Source organism: Carassius auratus, chromosome 16 (assembly GCF_003368295.1).
Source record: "Carassius auratus strain Wakin chromosome 16, ASM336829v1, whole genome shotgun sequence".
Classification (NCBI taxonomy): Eukaryota; Metazoa; Chordata; class Actinopteri; order Cypriniformes; family Cyprinidae; genus Carassius; species Carassius auratus.
In genome coordinates, this window is record NC_039258.1 from 3,185,850 (window position 1) to 3,206,240 (window position 20,391).

At 33.2% G+C, this 20,391-nt stretch overlaps 2 protein-coding genes across 4 annotated transcripts; one reads left to right on the forward strand and one right to left on the reverse strand.

Annotated features, from left to right (window-relative positions):
* Positions 1–1,133: 1,133 nt before the first annotated feature.
* Positions 1,134–11,579, reverse strand: brd9 (bromodomain containing 9). Of its 3 annotated transcripts, none has more exons than XM_026283369.1 (17): positions 11,419–11,579; positions 10,265–10,479; positions 9,256–9,345; positions 9,033–9,168; positions 8,259–8,316; positions 8,039–8,183; positions 7,846–7,956; positions 6,702–6,820; positions 6,498–6,630; positions 5,113–5,185; positions 4,134–4,229; positions 3,852–3,984; positions 3,654–3,765; positions 2,983–3,033; positions 2,807–2,903; positions 2,551–2,721; positions 1,134–1,340 (listed from the first exon to the last, which is right to left on the reverse strand). In XM_026283369.1, exons 1-17 carry the CDS (start codon positions 11,468–11,470, stop codon positions 1,246–1,248), a joined length of 1,887 nt encoding a protein of 628 aa, XP_026139154.1. In that variant the 5' UTR covers positions 11,471–11,579; the 3' UTR covers positions 1,134–1,245. The 3 variants fall into 3 exon arrangements, with proteins under 3 accessions (XP_026139154.1, XP_026139152.1, XP_026139153.1); XM_026283367.1 differs by having other exon boundaries at positions 6,702–6,883; positions 11,419–11,470; XM_026283368.1 differs by having other exon boundaries at positions 1,246–1,340; positions 6,702–6,823; positions 11,419–11,470.
* Positions 11,580–11,583: 4 nt separating this feature from the next.
* Positions 11,584–20,122, forward strand: trip13 (thyroid hormone receptor interactor 13). The gene is made up of 14 exons (XM_026283371.1): positions 11,584–11,672; positions 12,365–12,455; positions 13,071–13,224; positions 13,331–13,457; positions 14,506–14,561; positions 15,478–15,568; positions 15,649–15,721; positions 15,803–15,866; positions 15,939–16,025; positions 17,582–17,688; positions 17,959–18,112; positions 18,192–18,304; positions 18,378–18,447; positions 19,725–20,122. Exons 2-14 carry the CDS (start codon positions 12,373–12,375, stop codon positions 19,818–19,820), a joined length of 1,275 nt encoding a protein of 424 aa, XP_026139156.1. The 5' UTR covers positions 11,584–11,672; positions 12,365–12,372; the 3' UTR covers positions 19,821–20,122.
* The last annotated feature ends 269 nt before the right edge of the window (positions 20,123–20,391 follow it).

Genomic DNA, 20,391 nt, shown 5'->3' on the forward strand with positions numbered 1-20,391 from the left:
ATACAGAAACGTTCAAACAATGTGAATACAGTAGAACTACAGAACATGGAAGTTGTCAGGGGTGGGAGATTTTAACTGTTACCTAGTGACCACTAGGACATGCAAAGCCAATGCAAATGAGAGCTCTCAATGAATCCATGTCAGAGTTCAGCACATTTGAAGTGTTCTGCGCTGCAGGCAAATATGCAGAACATTTTCATATCTTAATTTAATGCATGAAATACTAAACACAATTTTTTTCTTCTGTTAGCTGTGCATTTAATTAATACGCAATGTGCTGAAAACTACTACTGATAATAATGTAAAATATCTATATATTTTACTATTTTAAATACATTAGCATTTAATTTTTTATGCATCTATTATTTTTTTTTTGTAAACCATTTTGAATTACCATTGTGTATGAAATGTGCTACAAAAATAAACGTGTCTTTTATCACATCACTATAAAACACTGTGAATTTTCAAATTGTTTTTTTGTCACATCACGTCTGCATTAAAGCAACACTATGGAACTTTTTCTGTATTTAAAACCGTATATAATGAGCGCGTACACTATAAACTAATCTACCAAACCGAATTTTTGTCTTATCCAGAATTACTATGGTAGATTAATAATAAGTGATTATTTTTGGACTATTTTGGTCTGCTCGGGTCGGCACCGCTGCGGAGTAACACATACCTGCGTGAATCGCCATAGACATAACCATAGAGAAGTAGTTCCGGTTAGAATGTTCTTCCGCGGGACGCGTGCAGTTCTGTTTATTACCCGCTAGAGCGCCAACATTTACATAATAGCGGTGCTTTAAACAATGACTTTGGATATTTATTTCCACTCTGTGCATTTTCTTTCTCTGTGCACAATTAATGTTCACAATTTTTAGTTTCGTGCACTAAGCAATTCTGTCACTTTGTTGGGTTGCTGCTTGTAAAATGACTCCTATTCGAGAAGCACAGGACAAAAGGTTTTGAGGATGTGAAGTACAAACTTCCTAAAGTTCACAAGATAAAAAAGAGAAGCAAACCTACACACAAATGCGAGTTTAAGGTAAAGCACTACTGCATATCAAACCTGTGGTCAGGTGAAAAAAAAACAGCTTTTTACCACCATAGAAAAAACACAATCAAGGGGAATCAAGACACAGAGCTTTTATTAAAAAACAAGCACGTGATGCAGTGAATCTGTACAAGCTTACAGTCCTCTAGAAGAGCACATAATTACAGCGTGTGGGTCTGAGAGTCTCATCAGCTGTTAGCGGTGGATCCAGACTCTGGAGACTGAAGAAACTCATACGGGTCCTGAACCATCTCGGTCTGATCTCCGAGATGAGGTGAACTTCCTGATCACAGAGAACAAACACCAGATTCAGATTCTGTCAACTCTACAGAGATTACTGGATCATATTTGATACGCAGAGGCGTCTGAATGATCAACGTGATCAAAACTTCACACTATCTACCACACGTCTGAATGATTGATATTTTATTCATCCACTCAAAGCTCCTTTATTTCTTCAGCTCTCAATCACTGTGTTATATGTGCGGATCATTTACATCTCATCTTACATAGACACATTACTGGAGATATAGAGTGAACACTGATATCTAGATGATTTTATGTCACTATCTATTGTTATAAAGATCTCACTGATTTACATTACAAGCATCAGAATTGAATCTTATAAATATCAGCATGTCTGAAGCCAATTGCATAATTTTTGCTCAGTTTGGGTGTTGTTTCCTCTATATTCTCATATATGAACCATAAAAGCATGATGGTACTCACCAAAAAAACATGCATGCAATTTTTTGGATAATAATAATAATAAAAAAATAAATAATGATGATAATAATAATAATAATTATATATATATATATATATATATATATATATATATATATATAAGCATAATTATTTAATTTTTTTTATTATTATCCAAAAATTTGCATGCATGTTTTTTTTGTAATTAAATGTAAAAAAAATTTAGTTGCATACTTTTTTTCTCAGTTTGTGTGTTTTATCCTCTATATTCTCATATATGAACCATAAAAGCATGATGGATAAAATTTGATACACACCAAAAGAACACGTATGCAAATATTTGGAGATGAAAAACAAAATAATAATAATAATTTATATATATATATATATATATATATATATATATATATATATATATATATATATATATTTTTTTTTTTTTTTTTTTTTTTTACCAGCACAAAAAAAAACATTAAATCATAAATAATTTATATTTTTTTTGGTCAATTTGGGCCTCTAAATTAAATTAAAACTTTTTTTTGTAATATTCTCACTATATCAGATTATACGTTCCAGAAAAAGCCTGATGGATAAAATATGATACTCAACAAAACAAAAAAACAAACAAACAAACATGCACACTTTCAGAAGTAAAAAAAAAACATCGAAAAAAAAAAAAAAATCGGATAATTATTACATACTGACTTTTTGTTTTTTTGGTCTTTGCACATAATTAATCGCCTAAAATGAATACCTGTGGTGCATAAATTGTAAATATGACTCGGTACCTAAATGGTGCTGATCCCGGTCTGAAGTGTTTGAGAGGGACGAGAGATTGGAGGAGGGTCGGGATCCGATTCGGTCCAGCGCTGCGTCCTGGAACTCCTGCAGGAGTTTAGCTGCTTCCTCAAAGTGCTGGTGACCGTCTTCATGCTCCGGCTCCTTCTTCACACATTTACCTGCAGACCAGACAAACACCAACCATCCGCTCGCTGTCAGTAAACCCAACACCAGCACAGTTCTGGTGTGTGATATACGACTCACCTAATGTGTTGAGCATATCTAGAGGATTGTCTGGGTAGCTCTTCATGGACATGAAATCCAGCACTGAACCAGATTCCAAGCCACTTCCATCTGCTCCCTACAGAAACACAGAGACATGTCATCAAACGGCACTTTAACAGATCTGAAACCTGAAAGATAATAGACTGAATTCTTACCGGCATGTCACATAAACTAGATTTAGTGTCATCAATCGGCAAGTTTCTTTTCTGAAATACAAAAAACATGCATTTTATATTCTTTTACAGTATATAATATTTCACACTTGTTTAAAAGTTCAGGGTGAGTAGTTTTTTTTTTTTAAAGATTTTGAAGTTGTCTGCATTTATTTGATCAAAAATACAGTAAAATTGTGAAATATTATTACAATTTAAAATACTGTTTTCTAAGTGAATCTGTGTTAAACTGTAATTTATTTCTGCGATGCACGGCTGAATTTTCAGCATCATTCCTCCAGTCTTCAGTGTCACATGATCTTCAGAAATCATGAAAATATACAACATTTTCTGCTGAAGAAACATTTCTGTTTATCATCAATAATGACAATAGCTGTGCTGGCCAATATCTTTATGTAAACCGTGACATTTTGTATTTTTCCAGGATACTTTGACGAATAGAAAGTTCAAAAGAACGGCATTTATTTGAAACTTTTGTAACATTCTAAATGTCTCAACTGTCACTTTTGATCAATTTAATGTATCCTTACTGAATAAAAATAGAACTTTCGTTTGAAAGTCAACGATCACAAAACTCTCAGAATGTTTAAAAACCTTTAAAAAAAAGAAAAAGCGGCAGGTCAAAATAATAACAGTTTGGTTTCTTTTAACACCTGTCGGATTTGGATGATGGCTTTCGAATGATCACCGGCCGTCATTTTATCCAGCAAACCATCCACAAGCCTTCTGGTAAAACTCCCACAACCTTTGACAAACTCCTGCAGACTGAAGCAAACACACACAGAAATCCCATCACACAGAGTCCAGCGCAGCAGCTTGATAATGCTGATCCACGGGTTTGATCGTAACACCTGAGAGCACACTGGACCCCGGTCTCGTCTCCGTAAGCCGAGCACAGCATGTCCATCTCCTCTGGAAGCAGGTCGGGATAGACCGAGTTGTTCTGAAGGGTCTGAGTGTTGTACGCGCTGCTCAAGAACGTCACTGAAACCAAAAGTTCAAAGTTCAAGTTTGCTCAAAGTTCAGACTCGTGGTGGCCATTCACGATTTCATTATTGACTCCTCTAGCATTTTAGAGACCGTACTGTGACTCAAAACCTTACAAATTACATTCATGCTCATATTAAGGTTACCTTTGTGCCTCCTGTCGTCTTTAAAACCCAGCGACGTCAATCCAGGTATGAGCTTATTTGCCAAAGTGCTCAAATCTATAGGATGAGTCTCTTCTTCTGTAAACAATAATCAATATATCCTTCAGACACATGATGTTATTGCTCTGGATAAACTTTCTACAACCTTTCTGACATAAAGTGACATTTTTAACCATTTAAAGCTTATTGCATTATATTTGTTTTATAAAAATCATGTTCAAATGTGAGATTCAATTCTGATCATCATTCTTTTGAGGAGAGTTTTATTATCTCTCAAACATCGCTGGATTGCATTGCATTATATGTTTGTATCACTTAAATAGCATTTAACTAAAACACACCATTCATTGTAGATATAGAGTGACGACTGATAAATAATGATATAATTTTTAGTGCATCAAACGATTAACCGCGATTAATCCCATGCAAAATAAAAGTTTTTGTTTACATGTCTAATGTGTATTTATTATGCATAAACACGCACACATACAATATATATTTTAAAAGTACTGTATAAATTTATATACACATTTATATGATTATATTTTAGACTATAGATAAATCAATTTAATATATAAACAGCATTTTTTCTTAAATATATACATGCATGTGTTTGTATTTAAATACACGCAAAAAATATACACAGTACACACTCATATATTATGTAAACAAAAACTTATTTTGGATGCGATTAATCGTTATTAATCATTTGACAGCACTAATATTAAATAGGATCTCATTGATTCACATTGCAAGCATCACAATTTCATCTTTTTGTCCATATAAACATCACCTGGACTAAATTGTTGCTTAGTTTGGGCTTTAGTAAAATAAAGCTGAGCAGTTTTTCCTCTGTATTGTCACTATATCATACTATATTTATATATATTCATATATACACACACATATATTTATATTCCGCAATATAAAGTAGTAGACATTGAAAGAGTGATGCTCATACCTTCTGCTTCAGGATCTTGATTAACAACAGTGTAGAAGAGGGAACCTTCAGAGTCCTTTTTAAGATACCCAATCTACATGCAAAATAAAAAATGTTCTGGTTAAGGGTAATAAACGATGGTAATATTGCATTACATGACTCCTGATGCGGGCGAGGGAACAACATATAGCACAGAACAGACAGATTCTCCTGACTGCTTACGTAAGATTTCATTTAAACTTAGAATATTATCTTATTAAAAGCTGAAAGCATTAGGAAATTATATAAATTATTCATTTTAATCCTCAGTTTGTTCCACACTCGATTTCATCTTGAAATCAAACAATTATGGGAGTTAAGAAAATAAGAATAAAATTAGGAAAATTAAAAAAATATTTCTAGCTCACAAAGGGGCAAGATTTATTCAAGGCAACATTATCTTAAAATATATAATCACATTATAATTATAAAATATTTAATAGACATTTATTTAACTTTAAAAAAATTTATTATATGTTAATCAATTTTCCAGGCTTTTGAAATTCCATGATATTTCTGACAATGAGAATCCTAAAAATCATACATTTGATCATATAATTTGAAATGAAAAGTTGTATTTAAATAAACATAATGTATGGGCAGCAATATTTATTTTTAAATGTAAAATGGTGATGTATTTCTATATTTAAATTTATATAATGGCAAATTTAAATTATACAGTATAAAAAAAATTCAGTTTACACTAAACATTGCACATATGCATGTGAAAATATCAATTTAAATACAAAAATACATTGCCATTTTGCATATTAAATTTCAAAATTAATATTGCTAAATTTATGCTTCCATTTAATTTTAAATGTAATTTTCATTTTGCACTTAACACTGAACATTTGTGTCCCTGGAGCACAAAAGCAGTCATATTTAGCACAGGGATATCTGTAGCAATAGCCAACAATGCATTCTTCTCTCTTTATTTATAAAGCATTGCATCGGTCATAATTATCGTTTTTTCTTTAATGCCAAAAATCAGTAGATATAATGTGCCATGAACATATTTAGCAAATTTCTGACCATAAATATCTCAAAACGTAATAATATGCATTGCTAAGAATTCATTTGAACAATTTTAAAGGTGATTTTCTCAACTTTTTGCACACTCAAGATTCCAGATTTTCAAATAGTTGCATCTCAGACAAATGTTGTCCTCCTCACAAATGATGATTTAATCAGCTTTCAGATGATGCATAAATCCTTTATGACTAGTTTTATGGTCCAGGGTCACTTTAGTACATTTAAATTACATATTGCATTGCCATTTCGCATATTACTTCATTTTTAGCAAATTGCATGACCCACAACTCAACCGTTGTACCCAGAAACATCAGGTTAAAGCTCGGCTGCACCTTAGAGTTTGGCATGAAGCGGTTGAGTCGGTCCCGTGCTTCATCCGCCGCGTGCTCCACCAGCGCCAACACATGCTCCTCCGCCGTGCTGTCCGTCGAACTGCAGGCGTTGCCCTCCAGCTCATACAGATCACTAGACGAGCAACACATCTGCTCCAGCACACGCTCACAAACACATTAAACTACAGCAGACCGCTGCTTTACCTGATGATAGGCTCCTTCACAGGCTGCTTCTTGGACTTTTTGGGGTACTCCGTATGGATGGGCAGGATCTCCGTCACCGGTTCCTCGGGCGTGATGTGGTCATCTCCCAGAATGGCAGCCTGCTGAGAGAAATCCATGTCCTGCATAAACGACATGCTGCGCTTCAAAGCTAACAGCCGCTCCTGTGAACACAGCACAAATAGAGCAACACAGCACCCATTTACTCCTCCTGCGGGAGCGCTTAGGTTTGCCATGAGGATGGGAGACGCGGGACACCCAACACGGGATGGATTCAAATCAAGAAAGTGACTGGATGGTGGAGATACTCGCCTCGAGAGAAAGCTGATCATCTCACCAGTGCAATACAATAACAGTGTGGTGATTCAAGTCTTTGTTCCATCTCATACTAAAAACAAACTAACTAAAATTATTAAGTTCGGAAAAAATAAATCAATTCTCCAGAACCAAATCTATTCGAATAAATTTAATCTTAAAATATATATTAAATGTACTGAATATAATAATAATTTTAATATATTTAATTCCCTTTTCCACCACTTTCAGATTTTTTATTTTATTTTTAAGATTTTTAAAATAATCTATTAATTTGATTAATTTTGCCTATTAAATTTCCAGGCTTTGCACTCAACATTTTTTAATTCCCTAATATCTCCGACAACGGGAATGTTGGAAAAGTCAGCTTCGGTTCATGAACAACAATATTCTTAAATCATATTCAGTATTATCCTGCTCATATGATTTGCAATGGAAAATATTGTATTTATTTTAAAAAAACACACAAAAAGAAGCCATTTCTACTAGTTTTTTGTATATATTCTGAATTGAATCAGTCAACTTTAATTTGAGTAAAAGTTGTCATTTTTTATATTGCATTTATTTATTAGGTTTACTTTATTTAGTTAGAGTTATTTTAGGTAAACTAAATGAAACTGAGAAAGGCCAGCCAAAATAAAATACGTTTTAGTTATTTTTTATTAAAAATAAGTAAAATGCTTTTAATTATAGTTAACTATATAATAACAATTTTACTATAACCACACGCATCCGAATTGAATGGGAAAGATGGCACGGATGAACAACAAACACAGAAAATAACCAAACCAAAGCGCATTAAAAATGTTACTTTGCTCATCATTTTGAATCCGGTGTGGAGGAGTTTCTTAGCGGCTTTGTAGTAAACCGTCTCGGGCCGGTTATAAACCATGGCGTTGTCACACATCAGCTTGAAGTCTGCCTGGAGAATCAGAAACAAAACACTTTCAGTAAAGCCTAGTATGAAGACAAACGAAGATTAACCGAGCAGGACACTTGCACACCTTGAATTCTGTGATAGTTTTGTATTCGTTTGCATCGATTTTGTCCTTCATTGTGCTGAAGTCCATGGGATGTTTGATTATCATGGAGTATCCTGGAGCAATGGCGTCTGTCACCGGGAAGGCGAAGAATCCGTGTGGATCTTTCCTGTCGAGACAGAAAGACTGTTCTTATACGATGCAGATTAGAGGAAAGATTAGAATTGATTTTCCAGAGGCTCACCTCTGAAGCAGACGCAAGAAATGCTCCAAGAGCTGCTGGCGAGGGGTGCATTCGTTTTCTAGAGGAAGGAATAATACAAAAATCACTTGGAAGTCTTTTGTGATTTGTTTTGATGGATACCAGGGTTAAACGTCACTCTTTTGAACAGCTGTTTAATTTAAATTAACTTCCGAATTTAAGGATTCGGAAACTGCTGAAAGAGTAGAGTACTTTTACAGCACTTTGTGCAAAACGGAGCCCATCAAAATACTTCTGTTTTAACTAAATACATGATTTAATTTAGTGGTGGCACTACAAAACGGTTTTATTTTATTTTATTTATTAGTCGATTGCATTAGTTAAAACGAACATATAATAAAAAAAATATTTTATAATTTTGACATTATTACTTTAGTAGATCATGAATCTGTTAATGTTATATAATGTACATGAACTAACAATGTATTTGTCTATTAACTGCATTTAATGGTAAAAAAAGATAATAAATACCGTATCAAAATGTACTGGTACTTGTGCTTTAATTAACATTAACTAACTGGACCTTATTGTAAAGAGTTCAAGTGTACATTTTAGTACGCTTTGCTCAAAAGAGAGGCAAAAAACTAATGCAATCAATCATTTTCAAATTAAATGTTGTATCTGTTAATATTAATGCACATGAACTAACACTGAACAGTTAACGAATTAATGTTAACATGCATTGCGCATTAGTTAATGCGTTCACCAATGTTAACTAAGGTGCAGGTTCTCATCATTAGAGGAAGATAGTTGTACCTTGTTGAGTTCGACAGGCTCGTACGGGTCGATCTGCCGGCTGCTCCACTTCTACTTTCACTACAGGGACAAACTCATCTGCTTCTGATTCCGACTCAAACTTGTCCCGCTTCCGCTTCTTCTCCTCTGGAAGCACCTGTGGCACAGCGGTCGTTCAGTCACAGCACTCAAAATATCCTAAATATCCTAAACATCCTCTGGATCAGGCTTTCGCTGACTTTACCTCCACGGGCTTCGGCAGGGTGAAGGGCTCCACCGGTGCACTGCCAGCACTTTCTGACTGCTCTCTCTCACGTTTTTTCTTTTTCTCCTCCTGGATCAAATACATACGATGAAAGGTGTGTAAATACATTTAAAGGGGTCATATGATGCGATTTCAATCGTTTCTTTCTCTTCGGAGTGTTACAAGCTCTTGGTGCATGAAGAAGATCTGTTACAAAGTTACAAAGACTAAAGTCTCAAATCCAAAGAGATATTCTGTTACATCCAAATATACCAAATATTGATCTTTAAAAAAGCATCATATGACCCCTTTAAGAAAAATGTGAGTGGTTTTTGGCTTTGCAAACAAAAAAAAATATTTTGCATAAAATGTGTATATATTTTTTTTTATTAATGTTTATTTCAGTTTTAGCTATTTTCGTGCATTAAGTTAAACTACATTTACAAAGCTAAATGTTGTTTTGGCAACTAGCTGAATTAATAATTAATTTTTTTTATTTACATTTAAAGTTTATTGCAGTTATTGTCCATTTTATTAAAAGTAACAAAAATGTTTTTGTATGGCTTTAGTTTTAGTAAAAAATTACATCCCCATTGGAATCAGCGTTGTTTTCATAACGTTGAATATCATTATAGCTTTATTTATTGTTTGAATTAGCATTTGTTTTTAGATTTTCCATTTTCAGTACAATGTTTTAGCAATTTTGGAGTATGCTTTTATTATTTTTGTGTGCTATAGTTTTTTTTTCTTTTTCAGATTTAAGGTGCATTATGTTACATGTTTAATTCATCAAGTCACATCCAATCATTCTATTGAAATTAGTTACTTTAGTTACTGCATTTTTAATCCTATTTTGTGTAAAACTGTCTTAACTTTAACTTTTGGCTGTCTATTAGAGGTATTAGCTCATCTGATATGATGGATATGCTTCTTGAATATTCTCATACTATGCACAGTATTCTTCATTCATGTCTAAATAGGAGTGTTTAAGAGTGGCTCTTTCACTAACCTTCCTCCTCCTCCTCTCCTCATCATCTACGTATTTCTCTTTCTCAGATTTCTTCTTCTTCTTCTTTTTCTTCTCTTTGTGCCTCTCCCACTCGTGGTCAGAGCGGTCGTCATAGTAACTGGAGTCGTGTCCGGATCCGGAGAGCTCGGTCACTTCACTGCCGCCCACCTTGAGCACCAGCTTCAGGGGCTTATCAAGGGCTTTGTCCTCATAGTCTGAAAAAAACAACAACACGCAAAAAGTCCAATGGAAATTGCAATAAAGACTCTTCAGAAACAAATGACAAAAAAAAAAAAAAAAAAAAAAAAAAAAAAAATTATATATTATAGAATACATATATTATAGAAATATATATAAAACAATAATTAAACTAATAAATTAAATTAAATTATTTTACTAAAATAAATAATACGAATATGATTAAAAAACCTTTTTATTATAAATAATATATTATATTATTAAAATATATAAATATATATTTAGGGTAACAAATTATATATATATATATATATATATATATATATATATATATATATATATATATATATATGTGTGTGTGTGTGTGTGTGTGTAAGTAAATAAACAATAAAATAATTAAAACAATAATAACAAAGAATAAAATAATATTATAATAAATAATTAAATTAAAAATATGATAAGCTAACTCAATAAACCATTTTGTTTCAATAATAATAAAACCATTATTAGAAAATGGACCATTATTTAATAAACCATTTTATTAAAATAATGTAAACTTATTTTTTTACTAAAAAAATAATAGGAATAAGAGTTAAAAAAACATATTTTAGTAGAACAACAATTAAATGAATAATAGAACAAGTATTCAACAAAGTAAATGATACATTTAACAGTATAGTACTGAGAAAAGAGAAAACTAAATACTTTCCCAATAATATTCAACACATCTATAACATCACAACCTCACGATATAAAATATATTTTAGGATGGAGATCCTCAGAATAGAAAATCGAATGATTTAGACAACGAACAAAAGATATAATCATGAATTAATATAATTAATATAAGATATATATCATGTATTTATAGCCTATTAGGAATAATCCACAGAATAGCAGAACACTTAGAATGAATTGAAGCGCTTTATCGTATATATATTGTAACGCTAAATTACCTCCTTCAACCTTCCTCCACTCTGCTCGGTGTTTCTTGTGCTTCTTCCCCATTTCTGCCCTTATTTATGTGGAAAAATCAGGTTTGTTCTTGTAGAATTCGCGTATGTCTCGCTCTTCGACACAACAACGACAACAACATTAGCATTAGCAAATCCGAATAACTTCCGGTTTCAGGCGTTGTCGTTTCCGGGGCACGCCGACGTCAGCGTGCGTGAGCGCGGGAAGTTCGAGTTCTGTCTGTCGCTGTTGTGAGGTAAGTGTGTTTATCTCTGTTTATCTCTGTTTCTGCGTTCTTCCTTTCCCTTTATTTGTTAATAAACAAGGCAGTTAACTAAATAATTATCAATAGACAGCAGAAATAAAAAAATGTTGTTTCAGCAGGGTTAAATGTTGCTTGATAATAGGTTGTTCATTAATTAGCTTTTCGCAAAGTTAGCTAGTTTCTGCGAGGTTGCTAAAGGGTTTGTTTATAAATGTGACCCTTGAGCACAACTCATAAAAGTCAGAGATTTGAGATTTATACAAATGAATAAATAAACTTTCCATTGATGTGTGGTTTGTTATTAATCTATAATATTTAGCAGTGATACAACTATGTGAAAATCTGGAATCTGAGGGAACAAAAAAAATCTAAATATTGAGAAAAATCATCTTTAAAGTTGTCCAAATGAATTCTTAGCAATGCATATTAATAATCAAAAATTAAGTTTTGATATATTTATGGTAGGAAATATACAAAATATCTTGAAGGTACATGATCTTTACTTAATATCCTAATGATATTTTGCATAAAAGAGAAATGTATTTTTTTGACTCATACAATGTAGTGTTGTCTATTGCTACAGACATACTCCAGAGACTTCAAACTGCTTTTATGCTGCAGGGACACATGCGTGATATTGTGTATTCTTCGTTGTCAGACTGTGTGTGTTGTGTGTTTTTCAGTTTCAGTAATGGACATTTCTGACCATCACATGTCCGATGTCGCCATCATCCGCCCTGAAGTGCACATAGAAGTAAACGTCAAATCTCAGAGGTAAACCACGATTTTATGACCCCTGCGTTATTCTACAGATACTGATTTAGTTTCACATTTACATTTAGGTTTACAATCATTCTAAAAGAAAGGAACATTTTGTCCTGCAAGGATGCATTCAACATTTCTCTTTTAATTAAATGCTGTTCTTTTGAACTTTCTGTTCGTCTGTGAATCCTGAAAAATAAAATGCATGACAGTTTTCACCAAAACTATTCAGGCAGCACAACTATTTAATAATCAGAAATGGTTCTTGAGCATCAAATCAATATATTTTCATGATTTCTGAAGATCATGTGACACTGAAGACTGGAGGAATGATGCTGAAAATACAGCTGCACATTACAGAAATAAATTCTATATTAAAATATATTGACATAGAAAACAGCTGTTTTAAATTGTAATAATATTTCAGATTTTTTACTGTATTTTGATCAAATAAATACAGCCTACAGTGAGCAGAAAAAAAATGATTTGACCCAGTGTCTATCGACACTCCCTTCATCCTACACTTTGTTTTTTTTCCTTATTGAATATCCTTTCCACTTTTCTGAAGTATAACGAGTTGTCAACACTGTTTCTAATGTCTTAAACGCTGTGGATCTGTGTTTGCAGCACAGTGAAGAGGTCAGAGGTGAGGACGCATGTGTTGTCTCTGCTGGATCGACACAGCACTGTTTTAGCCTCCTACAGATGGACAGAGTTTGATGATGAATTTCTAACCAGAAATGTGGAGTCGGTCGCTGTGGCGGATTTAACCGGTCCAAAAGTAATTAACAGAGTTTTATCATCATCTGTGAACATTCTACTTCATGAACTGATGAGTTTTTACATGTTGTTTATCAAGTCTGTGATGTTTCTTTTATATCCTACAGCTTGTGGATCTGAAGGCTCACAACCTTTGTATCCATATCTTCTCTCTGAATGATGACAGTCCCAGCACGCTTGCTCTAGAAGAGGAGGAGGAGCTCTCTGCTGCCAATCATTGGCTCCTCCCAGCAGGTGATTATGCATGACACGCCCCTTTTAATGCAAATCACATTCAAAGATTCCATTAATGGAATCATTCACCCAGAAATGAGAATTCTGTGATTATTAACTTGATCTGAACCTTTAGGCTGTTATTCTGTCTGTGATATAATGCTAATAGATTTTAACACTTGGAATATGATGAATTTGTTCTTTTTTGAGTTTGTCAGTTTAAATCTGCATCAAATAGAACAGAAAATAACAGCTTAAACATTTTACTGAATATGTTATTGCCTGTTTCACTGAAAAAAAGAATAATAGTAAGGATTGAAATGACTTGGAGGCATAAAATAATAACTACAGAATTTTTTTTTTGCATTAAATATTCCCTTAAAAAATTTTCTTTGAGTTATTGCTCTTCTGTGTCCGGGTTATTGTTAACTAAACCTATTAATTGATTAAATAAAGAAACATTTAATTTACCTGAAAGGCAACGTTTCCCATATTAATTTGATGTACTAGAACTGAAATGAAAATTAATAGAACTATAAGAGACATTAAGAAGAAGAAAAAACAATTACAAAAGTGATATTATGTTCATAAAAGCACATTAAAAGTATGTAAAGTGGAGAATAAAATGTAAAATGTTAAAGGAGTATTATACTTGTTTTTATGCTTAAACCCTTTTTTGTCTTTGACCCATAAACGTGTCAAGTAACAAATGTACTTAAAATGTCAAAAACACAACTAAATTATTAAAACTTTAACCAAAATTAAGAACAAAAAATTAACAAAATATTATTAAAAATATATTTTACATGATTGTAATATTTTTACTCCCCTAGAATCTTTTTATTGTTTTGATAGCATTAAAAAAAAGTTTAATCAAGTTAATCCAAATCTAATGTTTATTGCAAAAATGAGGCTTAATTAAATTTGAATCAAAATGTTGATCTAAAGTATGCTTTTCACCACAAAGAAAGTGTGAAAAACAATCAGACTGTACACAGAACATTGTTCCAGAGAGCTGCATAGTGTGGACCAATCTTTAAGATCATCTTTTCTTCTCCATGTCTTCCAGCTGAGTTTCATGGCATTTGGGAAAGCTTGATTTATGAGGAAGGCATCAAAACACAAGTAAGACAAGCATATTCACAGTTATCTTGAAATTACTTAAATTATGTAGCAGAATTATGATTATTAAAATACTGTATCACAGCAGAGGGCATTTGACATCCAAACAAGGAGTTTAAATGGATGCAATAAAAAAGCAACCAAAGAGTCCCTCTCGGGTCATTTTGACCCACATAGGAATGATGCAATTTATGAGAAAACTGGTTTTTATTACATCTGATTTTTTTTTTATAACCAAATGAAGTGCTGAGAAAATAGAATATCCCCAAAGAAGAAAAAACTCACACACAGAAACACACTGTACAAACACTCCCATAGAGCACATTTTTTTATTTTTTTATTATTTTATTATTAATATATTTTTTTTAACAAGATACGGATTTTGTGATGTTTCAATATATATTTGAATCTATAAACAAATAATTTCTCATGTTTCACTTGTTTTGCTCAGTTAAAAATCTCCATAGGGCTCTACAGTCCCCTCTAGTGGCTGTAGCCATAAAATGCAGTTTAATATCATTTTTCTCCACCAGAGGGCATCAGAGACACTTTTTTTGTGTGTGTAATTGTTATATTTTCTTAAAAATATCCAGAATAAAAGGTAAATGTAATAAAAAAATAGAAAAACCTACATAAATGTTGCGTTTTATTTTTTCTAAATGGATCATCATGAGAATTCAGGACCAAAATAAAAATTAGTGTCATTTTTAGCTTTCGGGTCATTTTGACCCTCAAGGGACACTTTTGTTATAGGTTCAGGAGGGATGTATAAAGGATACATGTACACACACACACACACACACAGTGCTTTATTAGACCACCACGACCCATTGATCCATATTTGTGTCTATCTGTTGAAATCTTGTGTTTTTTTCTCACTAGCCATAACATGACCCCCGTCTTCACTTTGTCTCTCCAGCTCTTGGATTATGTTTCCACGATGATTTTCTTCTCTGACAGAAATGTGGACAGCAATTTGATCGCCTGGAATCGTGTGGTGTTACTTCACGGTAAGCCACTGTAATCTGGTTTGAAAGCTCAGCGGTTTCTGTCTTCACGGCTGTGTTTATACAGTTGTGTGTGTCCTCAGGGCCGCCTGGCACAGGGAAGACGTCTCTGTGTAAAGGACTCGCCCAGAAGCTCTCCATCAGACTGTCTGACAGGTGAGACACCTTCACAAAATCCCAGAGGCATCTGCTGAGCGCCCGGTGTCGTCATTATTTGTGTGTTTCCTCTCTAAGCAGGTATGCACACAGCCAGTTCGTGGAGATTAACAGCCACAGTCTCTTCTCCAAGTGGTTCTCCGAGGTACGGCTTGATCTCTGAAACGCTTCCTCAGATCCGTGTCTGAACCCTCATTAACTTCTGACTGCTTTACAGAGCGGGAAACTGGTCACAAAGATGTTTCAGAAGATCCAGGAGCTCATCGATGATAAAGACGCCCTGGTGTTTGTCCTGATCGATGAGGTTCTCTTGCACCAATAATTGTTTCATTTGACTCACTCTTCATAAATGATCAGTTTTTATTGAAACAGCTTTGATATTTTTTTTACACTCTTGTTTTTTTAGTCCTCAACCATTAGTTATAATTGATAAGCAGAATAATTTGGAAATACTTTCGATATTTAGTACTAGTTTCTTTTAAAACAAATTGTATATATTTATCTTATTAAATCATTAAAAGATTTCCGGAACATATTAAGCATGAAAGAGTATTTTAGATGTCTCTTTTTATTATAAATCACTAGAAAAAAAAAGTTTTTAGAAATATATGATATATAAATATGCAATGTTTCACCACAATTTTATAGACACGGTAGTTTTACATCACAATTGAGCACAAAAATGTATTTGGAAAATAATTTATTTCCACCCCTAAGAAAAAATAATGAAAAGTTAAGAACTTTTGCTATTTGAACATTGAAATACTGTGATAATATTATTAAAAATGCATTTGTTGTTATATGAATGAGCTTGAAAAACGGCCTAAAAGTTTTTGCCCAATTTTTGAATGGATCGAGAAGATTATTTATTTTGAGCGTTGCATTGTTTGTACAATTAAAAAAATATTCTAACATTTCTGAATATTAAAAATTGTAGTGCATTAATTTTTTTTCCATCACTAGCCATATAGAGGAAAAAAAAAAAGATAATATATAATAAAATATAAACAAAAGTAATAATAAAAATATTGGAATAAAATAAAACAATAAAAATAAAATAATAAAATATTATTCAATGTAAAAAAAACTTCTTTATATATGTTACAAAAGTTACAAAATTGTGCATATTGTGCAAAATAAGTAAAAAAATTGTGCATATTGTGCAAAATAAGTAAAAAAATTGTGCATATTGTGCAAAATAAGTAAAAAAATTGTGCATATTGTGCAAAATAAGTAAAAAAATTGTGCATATTGTGCAAAATAAGTTACAAAAATTGAGCATAATGTAAAAAATAAGTTAACATTTTTTTGCATATTGTGCAAAATAAGTTACAAAATTGTGCATATTGTGCAAAATTGTGCATATTGTGCAAAATAAGTTAAAATTTTTTGCATATTGTGCAAAATAAGTTAAAAATTTTTGCATATTGTGCAAAATAAGTTACAAAATTGTGCATATTGTGCAAAATAAGTTAAAAAAATTGTGCATATTGTGCAAAATAAGTTAAAAAAATTGTGCATAATGTGCAAAATAAGTAAAAAAAATTGTGCATATCGTGCAAAATAAGTAAAAAAAAATTGTGCATATTGTGCAAATTAGTTACAAAAATTGAGCATAATGTAAAAAATAAGTTAAAAAAATTGTGCATATTGTGCAAAATAAGTTAGACATTTTTTTGAATATTGTGCAAAATAACTTACAAAATTGTGACTATTGTTCAAAATAAGTTACAAAATTGTGCATATTGTGAGTTGAGCAAGCTGCAGCACTTCCTATGTTTTAGTGGATTCAGTGAAAGTTGTGTATACGCTGTGTAGAAACATTGCAGTCTCTGCTGGATAATGAAGTGTGTTTGTCAGGTGGAGAGTCTCACAGCTGCACGCAGCGCCGCTCAAGCAGGAACAGAGCCGTCTGACGCTATCAGGGTGGTCAATTCAGTGCTGACCCAGCTCGACCAGATCAAACGGTCAGCCTCTCTTCATCTCTTCTGCAACACTCTCTCACTCTCTCTCTTTCATCTACAAAGGCATGCATGGAATCAGAAAGACTTGATACTCGATGCACGCTCCTGTTCTCATTGTGCACGATCACAGCATTTAAGGTTCATTTTGTAGTCTTTTGTTAAGCGATAATAACCTACACTTGCACTTCTTTTTATGCAAAAAATGCATGTTGAAATGCATCGTGGGAAGTAAAAACGGGCAGTTGATAAACTCATCGTGTTTGGGTGATTCAGGCACCCGAATGTCGTGATCCTCACCACATCCAACGTCACGGAGAAGATCGATCTGGCCTTCGTGGACCGCGCTGATATAAAGCAGTACATCGGGCCCCCGAGCGCCAGCGCCATATTCCACATCTATCTGTCCTGTCTGGAGGAGCTGATGAAGGTGAGTGTGTTTGCAGTGCTCCTGAACGTCTCTGATCTTCTGCTGGATCTCACAGAGTTGATCTGAACTCTCCCTGCAGCGTCACATCATCTACCCCAGACAGCAGCTGCTGAGTTTGGAGGAACTGGGCACCATGAACTTCATGGAGAGCGACGTGACCCGTCTGAGCTTAACCCTGAGGAACCTGGCCCAGTGAGTGTTTGCTTCTCATGCATCCGAGAGTCTCTGAGAAACCATCTTCACGAGTGTCTCTGTCTGCACACAGGAGGAGCGTGGGACTCAGCGGACGAGCCTTGAGGAAAACCCCTTTTCTGGCTCATGCGCTCTATGGGAAGGTGCTCGTCTTTCAATGATGTTATTTAGGATTAAAGCATGGGAAGCCACTCTAGTGCATTGCTCATTGCCGTGATGCAAGGATGACAACAACATTTATTATTAATTCTAACCAGAATAAACAATTCTTCAGTAAGTAATATAGGTTATTAGATTAATTCTGTCATCACGGCTGACAAGCAAGAAATGTTGATTAATCACAGTTATGTTTAAAAGCATTATTTAATTTAATTTGCACTCATTTGCATACATTTCCAGAGCACATTATTATACATATTAGTGTTCACTTTGGAGATCATCTTTTAATACTTCCAAAAAAAAAAAATACTGTTGACAGACACAAATTTTTTTTCTTTTTTCAGATAAATTATATATAAATATATGCAATATTTTTCACCATTATGTTGTTGAATTCACAACATAATTCACAGCACACAAATGTATTAAAAAAATAATATATTTCAAGCAGTACAAATACAGTCACATGTAAGAACTGATACTGTTTGACCATTACAGAGTGTTGGGGAACGTTACTTACAATTACAATATTGCATTATTTCCTAAAAAAATACATAATTGTGTTACTTAGTTGCTTTTTATGGAAAGTAATGCGTTACTTTAATTTAGCATTTTAACTTTTTCCCGTCTGGGCTGGGCTTGCTTGTTTTTAATATTAAAAAAGTTAAGTTTCTCTTCAAGAAATTGGGAAAACAAAGTAATGCATTTTTAAAAGTAACTTGGATATTTTCTTGTAAATTGAAAAATAATGTGTTAAATTACTAGTTGGAAAAAGTAATCTGATTACGCAACTCATATTACTTTTAACGTGTTTGGTAATAATATTAATCTAGGCATTATCTAATGAAATATGCACGCATTTGCATGCTTTTAAAGTACACAAATCTAGTATAAAGTCAATGTATTCTGAATGCCTCATATTCATCACACCATTAATCAGAAAATACTGTCAACAGCCAAAACAACAACAGTGTAAAATGTTGCATGTGTATTTATTCATAAAAATAAAAATATAAATCTCTAGAGAGAAAAAAAAGATATGCATTGGAATTTAAATCTACTCATAATTAAATAAATACTTAAATGTGTATTTTGGATATTTTCTTTCCTCTAGTCTGATGCAAAATCTTAAAAACTTATTAGTGCATGCAAAAGCAAGCTTGCATGTGCATCATATCACACATAATTATTTTTCCAGCAGGAATTAATTGTGCAGTTTAGTGTGTGTTTGTTGTAATCACGTCAACTCTTCTGTCTCCAGTCCTCCGCGATGACAGTCGAGGTTTTTTTGAAAGCGATGGAGCGTGCCGTGGACAAACAGAGACAGGAACAGGCGAGTTTGGTCAACTGTGTCTGAGCGACTGACGTTCTGCTGGCGTCACAACGGTTTCTTCTTGTTTTGTTTGCTAATTCAGCGTTTCTAGTGCTAATGTTGTCCCACAACCAACCACTGTTGTGTTATTTCATGTTAGAGAGTTTAAAACAGCATTTATCTATGAGACTCATCTGCTGGGTAACATAAGATATTCATAAGCTGAAGTTGTGGTGTCAGAAATCCATGTTTGAAATGTGCAATGTAGCAGCTGCTATTTGCATGTGAACAAATTAATGTTCAGTTTTTATGTATGTATATATTTAAATCATTTAATTAAAGCGAGAAAAAAAAATCCTTTTGCATCTTTTTTTTTCTGACCATGTTTAATCCACTGCATTGCAACCAGTAGGTGTCATAATGGTGCTACTGCGGGAAACACAGCATGCATGAATGCACACAACGCCTCAAATACTGTAGATATTATCAGATGCACCAACACTCAGCTGTTCTTAGTAATATTAGAAACTATTAGAAAAACTAACATGCTAACATGCATTCAGTTTGGATTTGGGTTTTTCTTTAAGACTGACTGCGTTTAATATCATCATGCAAG